Source organism: Leptodactylus fuscus, chromosome 3, assembly GCF_031893055.1.
Source record: "Leptodactylus fuscus isolate aLepFus1 chromosome 3, aLepFus1.hap2, whole genome shotgun sequence".
Taxonomy (NCBI): Eukaryota; Metazoa; Chordata; class Amphibia; order Anura; family Leptodactylidae; genus Leptodactylus; species Leptodactylus fuscus.
In genome coordinates, this window is record NC_134267.1 from 92,082,342 (window position 1) to 92,097,512 (window position 15,171).

Sequence of the window (15,171 nt, forward strand, 5' to 3'; positions counted from 1 at the left end):
TGCAACGTTTTTTTATTTTTATTTTTTTCTGCTGTTTCCTGCAGATTTTGTTGTGGTTTTTTTTTTTTTTTTTTTTTTAAACCAAAGCCTAGAGGGGGTTGAGCAGAAGGCAGATGTATAAGAGCTTCCTATGTATTTCCCATTACTATTGTATAGAATGTATGGCACCCATTTACTTTCACGGCACTGCTCGAGACAGCCAAAGCACTTGGCCCTCTCTGGTGCTCTGAGTGAAGTGAATGAGCGCTGTCTACCAGCTTACGTTCAGCCTGGCTGCAGTTAAACTGAATGCACAAAGTGGAAACAACACCCACTATTCTCAGAATCGTGGGGGTCTTGGCGGTCAGACACCTACCAATCAGCTATTTATCCTATATCCTATGGATAGAAGATAAATATTGTTAGTGGTAGTGGTCAATTAGAGGGTTGGTATGGTAAAGGTGTAGCCAGGTTTGGTGGGTAAATACCAGTCAATAATTGTCTATAATTTATTCATTAGGCAACAAGAGTTGGGTAGAAGAGAAATGTGAAGATATCCAAACACCAGTGTGCCCAGCTGGGTGAGTTAAACACTATAACTTCTTTATGAGTGCCATGAGGGTCATATATTCAAGTGCCATAGTTCATTATAGATAGGTCATACACTGAAAAATGAAGGCTTTTATGCAATAGAAGCTTTTGTCATATTAAAGCTTGTGTTTACTCTTTTTGACAGAATTAGATTTATAATAATCTACTGGAATCTTTGAAATCTATTCATTTATTTATTTTAAGTTTTTGTGATTTTTTTTTTCTTTTTTTTTTTTCTTTTAATGTATGTATTCACTTAATGTAGCTATTTTTAATTTTTATTTTATATTGAATATTCTTACTGTATGGCATAGTGTAAATAAAATATTTAAACAGAAATGGCGCTGGACACAATTCTGATATAGGCCAGGGCCCCATGTGGGGCAAAACCCGTGACGTTTTAGTTACTGCAAAGTAAATCCCATCCACACATTGCCAAAAAACATGCGCAGTGGAAATGCTGCAATTTCTAAAACTGTTGCGGTCTTGTAAATCGCAGCATACCAATTATGCCTACAGAAACGCCAGCAGTAATAATGGAAGCAGGAAGTCTGTTTTCCTTTCTGTGAAGCATTACTGCTGTTTTTTTTTTTCCTGGAGCACCTTTTACCTGCAGATCACTACATACCAGGTGCATATGTGAACATAGCTTAAGTCATATACTGCAGCATTTAAGGTAATTAGTGTTTTATTTACTTGGACTTTTATTTTATTTTACATACTATTTAGATTAATATTACTATTTTGTATGATGTATAAATTATCCCACTAGGGGATGTGGTCTTATAGGTATAAGCCTAAGGCAGACATAGTTACTAGATATGAGCGAGTAGTGAAATATTCGAGATTCGATATGCGTTATGAGTAGAGCCTCAATATTCGACTACTCGATTGAATATCGAATCCCATTATAGTCTATGGGAAAAAATGCTCCTTTCAGGGGAAACCACTATTCGACTAAAGGAGAGTCACCAAGTCCACGGAATAGCAGGAGGAGAGTGTTTAGGAGGAGCGCTATGCAGTTAAAGCGCAGGGACCCTATGGACTATAACGGGTCCGTGTGCTTGCAGCGCACAGCCTGCATGAATGATTCGTGTGGGGGGGGGGAGGAGAGGAGTCCTCCTGCGGACTCCTTCCGGACGGGAGGTAAGCACTAATGTGAACCGGCCCTTGCTCGTGCTGCAGAACCAGCATTGATTGGCCAAATGCTATACACTGTATAGCATTCGGCAAATCAACGCTGGTTCTGCAGATGGCTTGTCCTTGCTAGTCGGGAGAGCTGGCAGCTTGCGGTTATGCTGGAGCTGACTTTTTCTCATAGGAATGCAGTGAGCAGCGTTGATTGGCCGAATGCTATACAGTGAACAGCATTCGGCCAATCAACACTGGTTCTGCCGGAGGCTCGTCTGTGATGAGGCAGAGTCTAAGATCGGACCACAATGGAGACTGCTGTGGTCTGATCTTAGAACATTTCTAAAGGCTATTTCTATGTGTTTTTAGTTTAAAAACAGTTTTTTTTAATGATAGAATCCATTTAAGTTTGTAAACGATTAGACTGTATTACTATTAAGTCTGTTCTATTGTATGGAAACTTCTGATGTTGTTTCTGGAAGAAAGTAGTAAGTCCTGTACAACACTTTTAACTTTTTATTTAACTTTTTTGTAGGTTCTCTCGGCCTCCAGTCATCTTATTTTCATTGGATGGATTTAGAGCAGAGTATTTACAAACGTGGGGTGGTCTCCTTCCTGTCATCAGCAAGTTAAGTGAGTACTCTGTTCCCTCTAAGCAGCTGTACAGTGGCTCAAAAAAGTTTCAGAAAAGCAAAAAAAAAAAAAAAGCATGCGATTTGCTGTGTGTGTGTTTTTGTTTGTTTTTTTATTAGTTTTTTTTTTGCAGCATTTTTTTTAGCTGCAATTTACTACATATGGCCTTAGCTTTAAAGGGCTTTTTTGAGCTCGCTTTCTAGCCTACTGTTCCCTCTCACTTCTCTTCCAATTCCCTCCCTTTAGTGATGTGATAGGTAGTCTTCTGTAGTGCTGCGCCTCAGAGCCGGCTCCATGTTTGTTTGGGCCCTTGGGCAACAGAGCCTCAGTGGGACCCTTTAGGAGCAACTCATGTGCTCTGCACTAAAAAAAATTAACACCTGAAATTGGGTTTGTTTTGCTGAGTAAGACCTACAGGAGTGGACTGTAATACAATTCATTCCATACAAGTAGATAGAACCTGTTCTGATCTTGGAAATTAAAGAGGAATTTTAGACGGACATCTACTTTGGATTACCCTATATTTTCTGTCTATTATAGAGGTGGAATGCCGATGCTTTCCACCACTGATTAGATCCAAATGAAAGGTCAGAAGACTCATACCTAGAGATGAATCAGGGATTGATTATACTGGTATGCAGAAGCTCAATGTAATCGATCTTCATTGTTCAATAGTAAGAGGGTGGAGACCAAGTTGGCCAGGAGCTTGGGGCCACAATACGTGCCTGGGTTTGCTGGTTGCTGACGTCGGCTCTGCTCAGACCTTCCCCCTTCAGTGATATCATTCTTACCTTTAGCCAGAAAAAGGGCTGGAACACATGAGGAGAGTGGAACGCCACTGGAACTGAAGAATTTTAGCAGCTGATATAAAAGACACAAAGTTTTATAAAATAACAGTAAAATACCAATATTAAATTATAATACCAAAGATGCTAGTTGGGTGTGGTAGATGAAAGTAGTAAAACGTGGTCCCGGGAAAACCCCTGTGAATGGGCATTCCAGTTTCAGAAAATCAAGCTTATCCTCCATGGAATGAAAGGGATGCAGATTTCCAATTCCAATTCCTTGCAGTGTTTCAAACCTTTGCTTATAGCCATTGAAAGGAAACCTTCATATGTTTAGTTATATAGGATAGAGATTTGTCCTGATCATGTGATCTGGCGGTTATTACAAGAGTGCTCTGCTGTATACCTGTCACATGACCAGGAGGGAGTATGATGCTCTAGAAATAAACAATGACATAACTTCATAATTAGAGATGAGCGAGTACTGTAGCGGTTTAAGTGTGCAGGGGGTTAAGCAGCCAGACGCTGGCCCCGTCTGCATCCATTCATTCCTATGGGAGTGTGCTATTCGAAACTGCTGTTTCGAATAGTACTCACTCATCTCTATTCATAATATACTGGCCACAGTCACTACAGGGTTAGCCAGTGAGGATACTACATACTGGGTTCAGACCTACCATTGTAGGCGGACTTTTTAACCTATTTATTTAGGTAGTTATTTAGTGTATCCATGTATCTAGGTTTTTTTTTATGTCAGTCCCCTGATGAATGGTGCATAACTGCACCAGGAAACGCGTAGGGACCAGGGACAATTAGGGTTGTCTACCAGGGAAAGTCTGGGACTGAGGGGCGGGAGTTATTGGGGGGCCAGGGTTATCACAGGGTGAAAGTAGGGACAATTCCTGGTCCACCTGTAGCACTCCTTATACCATCAGTCTCCTGCTGACACATTGGTAAGATTGTTTCAATTTATTCATATATTGAGAATACTGCACTGTGGGTTACTTCTTGTCTGTAAGAGGTGGAACTGTATTACTCATAGTGCGTCTATCCTTGTTGCAAATCTCTGACTACCACTGTAGTAATTTGGTGTTCAGGTTTTTATAATCGTTTTGGAAACATTTTAACATGTCTAATTAAATGTTAAGTTTTATAATGTGCATCAGTGGTGTATTACACTTTCAGTATTTCTGTTGCAAGTAGTACAGTCTTCTGTTATTAGATCCTGTACTAGTAATGTTCTTGTTTTGCTAAGTTTCTATAATATACTGAATAGCTTTTATGTGCCGAAACAAGGATACTCCTTTAAAGGGGCTCTATCATTGGGAAACGTCATTTTTAGCGAAGCACATCCTTTAGAAAGGCTATTTCACACCTACCTTTTGTATGTAAATTGCCTCAGTAAATTTGAATAAGCCTGTTTTTATTCATATGCTAATTAGCTTCTCTGTGCATCGGAAGTGTCTGTGTGCACTGTCTGTTCTATGTGTATGTATAGCAGAGATGAATCATCAGCACAGCAGCCTCTGCTCTACATACACATAGACCAGACAGTTCACAGAAACCCTTCCGTTGCACGGACAAGCCTAATTAGCATATGAATAAAAACTGACTTATTCAAAAACTACTGAGGCAATTTAAATACAAAAGGTGCGTGTGAAATAGCCTATCTAAAAATGACTTTTCCCAATCATAGAGCCCATTTAAAGAATTTATTTTCCATTAATTTTAATATAGCAGCAACAGCACTATTTGAAGACGGAACTCTAATCTTGGGTCTCCGGATACCTTGGAGTTAATGTTTTAAAGTGTGAACATTACAAGGATATTATGAATGACGTATGCTGTATATGTATACTGGTTCTGATATGTTTAACATAGTTCTATTTTGAACAATGTATAAAATAAAGAGAAACAGATTTCAGTTGTACATGAGACCTGGGATGTTACATCATATGATTAATGTAGTTGTATGGAGTGTACTGTTTCCAGATCCATAGCACAATGTATACACCAAGGAATATGACATAATTCATCACTGCATTCTTCAGTAATCTACGTAAAAAACCCAAAACTTATAAAAGCATCTGTTTGGAATAATTCTCATTCTATTCATTTGCCTTTATTGTTGCTGTAAATCTGGCGATACTGAAGGTCAAAAAAAATCTCCTAAGTATGGAAGACATAATACTTCTGCAAACAGCCCAAAATGCCAGTGTATTTACTCCAGAGACGTGGCAAATAGTGTTGAGCGAGTAGTATTTGATCGAATAACTCGCCAGCATAGGAATGCATGTAATTGGCCAAACATCAAGGGGTTAAACACATCGAATATTCAAAGCATTTAACCCCTTGGTTTTAGGCCGATTACGTGCATTCTTATGCCGGCAAGGTATTTGATCAAATACTACTTGCTCAACACTAGTGCCGACATCTATTGTATGGCAGGGATTTCAGAGGTCAGGCTAACCTTGTGTGAGAGCAGCGTACACGGGTACACCACTGGTGCTACAAGCTCTGCAATTACATGACAACTACAGTAACAGGGAGAGAAGAACGTGACATGACAGTCAAATAAGTCCTTTTGTTTCTGATAGGAGATGGATATCAGCAACATGCATATCCCAGTATAAATAAACTATTGCTGGAGACTATTGAGATTGTGTGCCAGCTGAAGCTGCACCCCTAGGGTACTCGTACCATATCTTGAGAACCATTGTATAGATAATACATCTATATACACCTGGTTCTTTTATTCCTAGGTCAGGCATATAATGACCTATCTTTAGGGCCTGTAATAATTTTACTTCTCTCTGACTTCTGTGTTTTGCTTACATTTTAGAGCAATGTGGCACATATACACGTTCTTTACGGCCGGTGTATCCATCAAAAACCTTTCCCAACCATTATAGTATTGTTACAGTAAGTAATCCATTTCTTTTTTGCATTTTTTTTTAAATTTAGTCAAACATTGCATATACATACATACATACATACATGCTACCATCATACACCAAGCCTCCCACTTTCCGTTTTTTTGTTGCAGGGTCTCTATCCAGAATCACATGGGCTTGTCGACAATAAGATGTATGATCCTTACCGGAATGCATCTTTTACATTACGAAGCACTGAAAAATTTCATCCATCATGGTACCAAGGAGAACCGGTATGTATACTGTATATAGGTTTATATATTGTCATATTCCTATTTACATCTTGGAAAACAGATTTGCATATTTTTCCCATAATCCCCCAGTGGAGTGAAAAAGGCTTTGTAAGACTCCATACGCCTGCGAAGGTGCCCACTTCCTAAGGAGTGTAATTATCCCCTAATCCTGGACTATAGTCTCTCACTCTGCCAAGCTAGTATCCCTACGCTGTGCTGAAGAGATCCAACAGATCAAAATAGCTTTGTCCACAGCAGGGAAGCTGTTCCTTTTGGAATAGAAATACTAGTTTGGTTAAACCTTGCATTATAGCATTAAGACTTGAAAAAGTCATGCATGATGTTTAAGGGGGCTGCCCCTAGAGGGCAACAAGGAGAGGAACTGTTTTTCCTATTTGCATCTTAGAAAACAGATTTGCATATTTTTCCCAAAATTCCCCAGTGGAGCGAAAAAAGGCTTTGTAAGACTCCATACGACTGCAAAGGTGCACACTCCCTAAGGAGTGTAATTATCTCCTAATCCAGTAAAACCTTGTAATTATTTTCATTCTAAATGGAATTAGTTTCTTCCATTTTTAAGGACCTGTAAAAGCTTTTGAATAGATTCAATTCTAGACCTATGACAGAGATTTAATAACCTAAATGAGCCAGCATTTTGGCTCAATTTGTGGCTCATGCTGACATTTTTATTTTTATTTTTGAAGCTTTCCATTGAAGCCAAGAATGCCTTCATTAGATCATGCCATAGAATGTGAAGATTTTTTAGCTGACAGCCATAATATACTAATATGCTGCAGTACTAATATGCTACAGTTTATTATATAATGATCAGAATATTGCGTAGTCTAGTCCCTTCCTGGGACAGAAAGCTGAGATGACTTTAAGGTTGCCATTTGGCACAAGAGCTGATCTGCACCTCACCTGCCACATTGTGCAAATGTGGGTGGTGTGGGAGCGGAGATCAGGGACGGCCAAAACATCTGTGCCTGAATCCAATAGATATATTAATGGAAATCTACACCTAATTGGGGTAGATTTCAATTTTGGCGAAAGGACGGCAGACAGATTTATACCAGTTTTAATTAATTTACCACGATATGCTAATTTGGCTTATACTTTCAAGTGAGTGGTCCCTATTTACTTGCTCCAGCTTAGGACTGCCCACCTGACAGTACACGCGTATCACATTGAAAGCAATAGGTAAAAAAGTCTCCCATTGATTTCAATGGGTAGCGTGCGTATGCCGGCACCCATTGAAGTCAATGGGATCTGTTTTACTGCGCTCACTCTGACACGTATTTACGTGTCAGAATGAGTGGAGTGTTACTCCGTGTGAAAGCAGCCTAAATGTGCTGGAATCAGTGGAGGAGGTGAAAGGTTCTCTTTAAATGAGCCGATAAATGTATTCACTGGTTCAATACAAATACATTGATACTAAATTTGTATTGAATTTTCATACTGAACCAGAAGGCCGTAATTGTTTGAGACTTTTTCAGCAGTAACTATGAAATGGAGCATGATAGATAAAGCAATGTACAGAAATGGGTAAAACACTTCATGTAGCTTCAGCTATTTTTTTTGTGTAAGGGCTAGTTCACACGTGGGCAAAGGGGAGGTTTTTGACAGCGGAATTCGCTTCAAAAACCTCTCCTTTAACATGGTGGTCTATGTAGACCACTAGCTTTTTTTTTCCTCCTAGCGTTTTCCGCCTGAAGAAGCGACATGACCTTTCTTCAGGCGGAAAACGCCTGAAGAATTGCATAGAAGTGAATGGGAGGCGAAAACCGTGCAGTAAAAAAATGCGCGGTTTTTTGCACACAAAACCGCGCGGTTTTTTGCAAAAAACCGCGCGGTTTTCGCCTGCAGTTTCTATAGCACATATAGGAAAAAAAAACCCTAGCGAAAACCGCTAGCGAAAACCGCTAGCGAAAACCGCGTCAAAAACCGCGTGGAATGCAAAAAACAGCGTCAAAAAAACTCCTCGAGGTTTTTTACCTCGCACAAATAAGCTGGGCGGTTTTCACGTGTGAACTGACCCTAAAAAGATCCTGAAGCTGGTTCCACCCCTTATCCTGACTGTCACAAGGTTGTGTAGTGCCAGCCGTACACTTTAGATTTTAGATAGCCAACATGCGGCACTCCAAGTAATGATGGAATGTTTAGTTGAAAAACAAAAGGACATTGAGTGTGCAGATTATTATCTGGTAAAAGTGTCCAATAATGCCAGACATAAGAAAGACTTCTCTGACTATCATGCATATTGAGTTGCACCAAATTTATCATGCCATGTGTGCTACTTTGTCACTCTTTGTGTAAGAGATTTATTGCAGAACTTAATGCAGATATCAAACTTGTTCCATACATCTAAATGTTGTTTTCAGGATGTGATATTTCCTAACCCTGTTCAGATATACTGGACTAGTCTGTCCCTTGTGAAGTTGCCTTTATAACAAAGCTTCATACATACCCATACATACAACAATGCCCTATTGTGTAATTACCGGAATGGAGACGTCTATTTTTCTAATGCCCTCTAGTTCCATTTCTCATTCTACATTTGTAGGTTTGGATAACTGCCATGAACCAAGGGTTAAAGACAGCAACTTTCTTCTGGCCAGGATCGGATGTGAAGATAAATGGAACATATCCAAATTTTTATAAAGAATACAATCGGTAATTACAATCTGAAGTGCATTGGAACTGGTGGATGGTGTCCCTCATATATGCTGAGTCGCAAGCCTCCTTCTAAATGAAGCACACCCTCCGCCGGGCTGTGCCATACTTGTAGCTGGTGTATCTGGTGGGGCCGATAGCAGCGCTATCAACAATCATTTATGCTTTATTGCTGGGTCAGCAACCTCCAGCACCATTGCCAGGGTCTGTACTTCAGGTATGTGGACCTGGCACAGGGCACACTCTGCTCTTTTAAATAAGGAGCAATGCTGCTGTAGGCAAAAGTACACAAAAAAATTGGATCTGAACATACTAAAGTGGTTGCTCATTCATTTCAACAAGACTGGACAGGTTTGTGTGGATTTATTCAACAAAAAGACAGGGCTGTGTGAGGGGCATCCTCTTCCACCCGCAAAACAGGACTATAGGAGACCACTCTGAGGCCTCATGCACCTGCCTGAGTAATGGAAAATCTTATTCTTATCTTTGCTTGTTTTTTGTTCCTGCAAAATCTGCTGATGAATATTACAGATAGTACATTTCTTTCTGCAGATCTGTACCTTTTGAAACCAGGGTCATGTCTGTTCTTAAATGGCTGCAACTACCTGAAGATGTTAGGTGAGATACCTTTTTATGTCATCAGTTGTGTACTTTAATGTCATGCTGTACTATGGTAGACACTACTATGACTACTATGTCTAATCACGTTGCTATATATCTGGATGCCGAACAACATGATAAACTTAAAAAAATAAAAAAATAAAATAAAATTCACAAATATATATATTTGATTGATCAAGTACTAATAATCCAGTTTCTCTGAACTCTGATCCGATGAGACAGAATTTTTCCAGTTATGGAAAATTTAATTTACAAAGCCACACCAAACCAGACTTCAAGCCATGCTTGAAATCTGTGAATACTGTTTTTATTTTTAATGTTGGCCATGGCAGGTAACACAGTGGTGAGGAATTTGATGGTCAATTCATCCTCTTTATCTGAACCAATCCTGCTCTGTATGGCAATTCAGGAATGAATTATTTACACAGCATGTATGTGAGCATAATCATAACTTCTAGCTTTACTGAAGCCTATTTAACTTAATAGCGATAGCCCGCTCCCTTTTGAAGGTGGGCAATTCAGATTTGAGGTCTTAACCAACGTTTTTGGCATCCCTGCAGTTTACTCTTTTGCAATATAGTAGGAACAGGTAAGGTCTCCTGAATTCAGAGACAGCTTGAGACTCTTCAGAAGTGGCTTATTACGGTTTCCGTCCTCCTTTTTACATACTACACAGTGTTGAATAAGCGCTATATAGTGAATAGAGCGAGTGGCAGAGCTGGAGGTCAGGTGATCACCGGGTACCTCTGGGGGTAGAAGAGTTGGGTATCACCAGATCTGGATCAGCTTTGCCAGTGACTGTTATCGCAATAGAGACTGTTTTCCCCTCTAATTGGGCCTCTTATGGATGCCTCATGTACAGTATAAACTATGGCACAAATAGTGAAATGCAAATGTACTCCAGGGGTATTTTATGACCTCATGTGGGACATATTATTCTGTATACAGTCCTATGAAAAAGTTTGGGCACCCCTATTAATCTTAATCATTTTTCGTTCTAAATATTTTGGTGTTTGCAGCAGCCATTTCAGTTTGATATATCTAATAACTGATGGACACAGTAATATTTCAGGATTGAAATGAGGTTTATTGTACTAACAGAAAATGTGCAATATGCATTAAACCAAAATTTGACCGGTGCAAAAGTATGGGCACCTCAACAGAAAAGTGACATTAATATTTAGTAGATCCTCCTTTTGCAACGATAACAGCCTCTAGTCGCTTCCTGTAGCTTTTAATCAGTTCCTGGATCCTGGATGAAGGTATTTCGGACCATTCCTCTTTACAAAACAATTCAAGTTCAGTTAAGTTAGATGGTCGCCGAGCATGGACAGCCCGCTTCAAATCATCCCAAAGATGTTCAATGATATTCAGATCTGGGGACTAGGATGGCCATTCCAGAACATTGTAATTGTTCCTCTGCATGAATGCCTGAGTCGATTTGGAGCGGTGTTTTGGATCATTGTCTTGCTGAAATATCCATCCCCGGCGTAACTTCAACGTCGTCACTGATTCTTGAACATTATTCTCAAGAATCTGCTGATACTGAGTGAAATCCATGCGACCCTCAACTTTAACAAGATTCCCAGTGCCGGCATTGGCCACACAGCCCCAAAGCATGATGGAACCTCCACCAAATTTTACAGTGGGTAGCAAGTGTTTTTCTTGGAATGCAGTTTTTTTTGGACGCCATGCATAACGTCTTTTTGTATGACCAAACAACTCAATCAGTCCACAGGACCTTCTTCCAAAATGAAGCTGGCTTGTCCAAATGTGCTTTTGCATACCTCAGGCGACTCTGTGGTGTGCTTGCAGAAACGGCTTCTTTCTCATCACTCTCCCATACAGCTTCTCCTTGTGCAAAGTGCGCTGTATTGTTGACCGATGCACAGTGACACCATCTGCAGCAAGATGATGCTGCAGCTCTTTGGAGGTGGTCTGTGGATTGTCCTTGACTGTTCTCACCATTCTTCTTCTCTGCCTTTCTGATATTTTTCTTGGCCTGCCACTTCTGGGCTTAACAAGAACTGTCCCTGTGGTCTTCCATTTCCTTACTATGTTCCTCACAGTGGAAACTGACAGGTTAAATCTCTGAGACAACTTTTTGTGTCCTTCCCCTGAACAACTATGTTGAACAATCTTTCTTTTCAGATCATTTGAGAGCGGGCTGTCCATGCTCGGCGACCATCAAACTTAACTGAACTTGAATTGTTTTGTAGAAAGAAATGGTCCAAAATACCTTCATCCAGGATCCAGGAACTGATTAAAAGCTACAGGAAGCGACTAGAGGCTGTTATCGTTGCAAAAGGAGGATCTACTAAATATTAATGTCACTTTTCTGTTGAGGTGCCCATACTTTTGCACCGGTCAAATTTTGGTTTAATGCATATTGCACATTTTGTGTTAGTACAATAAACCTCATTTCAATCCTGAAATATTACTGTGTCCAATGGTTATTAGATATATCAAACTGAAATGGCTGCTGCAAACACCAAAATATTTAGAACTAAAAATGATTAAGATTAATAGGGGTGCCCAAACTTTTTCATAGGACTGTATATGCACATACATTATACAAAAAATAAAAAGTAGAAACTCACTTAATAATAAAGACCTCCATTGATGCAGACTGTCGCCATAATAATAATAATACATTTTATTTATATAGCGCCAACATATTCCACAGCGCTGTACAATTTATAGGGTTCAGATACAGACATACATAACAAAGAACGTCATTTCACACAATGGGACTGAGGGCCCTGCTCAAAAGAGCTTACAATCTATGAGGTAGAGGGGGTGACACAAGAGGTAGCAGGGGCAGCATTGCTTATACAGTGTTCAGACAATTTTGTGCATTAGGAATTGTGATAGGCCTGTCTGAAAAGATGCGTCTTTAGTTTGCGTTTGAAACTGTAGAAGTTGGGAGTTAATCTTATTGTCTGGGGTAGAGCATTCCAGAGAAGTGGTGCAGCTCGGGAGAAGTCTTGTATACGAGCGTGGGAGGTTCTGATAATAGCGGATGTAAGTGTTAGATCATTGAGTGAGCGGAGAGCACGGGTTGGGCGGTAGACAGAGATGAGGGAAGAAATGTAGGGAGGTGCGGCTTTATGGAGAGCCTTGTGGATGAGCGTAATAACTTTATATTTTATTTCATAATGAATAGGCAGCCAATGTAGTGACTGGCACAGACCAGAGGCATCGCTGTAGCGTCTAGCCTGATAGATGAGCCTGGCCGCTGCATTCAGAATAGATTGTAGAGGGGAGAGTTTAGTGAGGGGAAGACCGATTAGTAAGGAGTTACAGTAGTCAAGGCGAGAATGAATCAGAGAGACAATAAGTGCCTTTAGTGTATCTCTGGTAAGGAAAGGGCGTATTCTGGAGATGTTTTTGAGGCGGAGGTGACATGAACGTGCGAGTGATTCAATATGAGGGGTGAAGGAAAGGTCTGCGTCAAATATGACCCCGAGGCAGCGGGCATGCTGCCTAGGAGTTATAGTAAGGCCTGAGACTGCAATGGATATATCAGGGACAGATCTGTTAGATGGTGGAAACAGTAGTAGTTCAGTCTTGGAGAGATTTAGTTTCAGATAGAGCGAGGACATGATATTAGAGACAGCAGAGAGACAGTCACTGGTGTTCTGTATGAGTGCAGGGGTGATGTCACGGGAAGATGTGTATAATAATGTGTGCCATAATCACCCTATCCATCAAAGACTATAATATAAAATATCAAAACACCTGTAATCCAGTAGCGAACCTATATAAATACACGATTTAACCACTTCCGGACCGCCCGTAGACTGTAAACATCCGGGAAGTGGTTACCTAGTTCTGACAGGTACTGGTACGTCCAATCAGAACACAGCAGCTGCATGGAGATCGTGCAGCTGCTGAAGCTGGGAGCCGGCTGTAACTTCAGCCGGAGCTCCCAGAGAGATGGCAGGGAAGGTTTATTACCTCCCCTGCCTTCTTGATCGCTGTGTATACATGGCTATGAGCGCCGCCATGATGTGGCCACCCTCTGACCCAGCGGTCACGTGATCTGCCGGGCTCAGTGTCTTACAAGAGCTGCTGGGTCCTACAGGACCCAGATCAGCACTGTAAGTGTAAAGAACAGTGTGCAGGAGGCTGGATTCCTCCTGCAACTGAGGCTAAATGTACCAGCCCCAGTTATAGAGGAAATCAGCCTCCCTAACAAAAAATAAAATGTGATCAGATGTCCCCAAAGGTCTCTTATGCCCTTATGGGGACACAATCAGGGAAAAAAAATAAATAAAAAAAAAGTAAATAATAAAAAAAATTAAAATAATACGCTAATAAAACACCATTATTAAAGGTTATAGCCCCACCCTCGAAACACCATACAAATTAAAAATTACCATAACGGAGAGGAAAAACTATTTTATAAAGTTTTTTAGTAGCACTTTGTGTTATTAACCACTTCAGTACCGGGCCAATTTGTGGTCCAGGACCAGACACATTTTAGGTTTATTATGTATGTGCGGTTTTGAGGTCTGTAAAATTTTTCTCGTATGTCTTAGTCAACTAATTTTTGCGTCTTTTTTCGGAGACACATAGGGCTTTATTTTTATGTTATTTTTATTTTCAAATGTGTTTTAATTTTTTTTATATCCAGGAAAATATAAACAAAATAGGAGGGAAATTGTGTCTGGTTTTCAATTTATATATTTTTTTTTTTATTTAATAACACAAAGTGTCACTGAAAAACTTTATAATATAGTTTTTCCTCTCTGTTACGGTAATTTTTATTTTGTATGGTGTAGTCGGGGGTGGGGCTATAACCTTTAATAACGGCGTTTTATTAGCGTATTATTTATTTATTTTTTTTATTTACATTTTTTTAAAACTTTTTTTATTATATTTTTATTTTATTTTTTTCCCAGATTGTGTCCCCATAAGGTGATAAGAGACCTTTGGGGACATCTGATCACTTTTGTTTTTGTACTTGAGGCTGATTTCACCTATAACTGAGGCTGCTACATTTAATCTCAGTTACAGGAGGAATACAGCCTCCTGCACACTGCTATACACAGTATGCAGAGCTGATCTGAGTCCTGTAGGACCCAGCAGCTCTGGCAGGATACTGCTCCCGGCAGATCACGTGTCTGCAGGGTCAGAGGGCAGCTAATTTATGGCTGCGTCCATAGCTGTGTATACAGCGCTCATTGAGCGCTGTATACACAGCGATAGAGATAGCAGAGCAGGTAATAAATCTTCCCTGCTATCTCTCTGGGAGCTCCGGCTGAAGTTACAGCCGGCTCCTAGTGAAAGCAGCTGAACGATCTTGTGCAGCTGCTGTGTTCTGACTTGGACGTACAGGTACGTCCTGGCAGAACTAGACAACCACTATCCGGACGTATATAGTCTATGGGCGGTCCGGAAGTGGTTAAATAAAAAAAATAATAATAAAGTGAAAACCAGACACAATTTCCCTCCTATTATGTTTATATTTTCTCGGATATAAAAAAAATTAACACACATTTCGAAAATAAAAACAACATAAAAATAAATACCTGTGTCCCCGAAAAAAGACGCAAAAATTAGTTGACTGAGATATACGAGAAAAAT

At 40.1% G+C, this 15,171-nt stretch overlaps 1 protein-coding gene across 1 annotated transcript in view; it reads left to right on the forward strand.

Annotated features, from left to right (window-relative positions):
- ENPP1 (ectonucleotide pyrophosphatase/phosphodiesterase 1) overlaps window positions 1-15,171 on the forward strand; it is an 81,647-nt gene that overhangs the window by 33,348 nt on the left and 33,128 nt on the right. Inside the window, exons 5-10 of the mRNA XM_075267973.1 lie at window positions 500-560; window positions 2,237-2,334; window positions 5,962-6,041; window positions 6,166-6,285; window positions 8,849-8,958; window positions 9,511-9,576. Coding sequence (XP_075124074.1) covers window positions 500-560; window positions 2,237-2,334; window positions 5,962-6,041; window positions 6,166-6,285; window positions 8,849-8,958; window positions 9,511-9,576 — 535 coding nt within the window. The remainder of the gene's footprint in view (window positions 1-499; window positions 561-2,236; window positions 2,335-5,961; window positions 6,042-6,165; window positions 6,286-8,848; window positions 8,959-9,510; window positions 9,577-15,171) is intronic.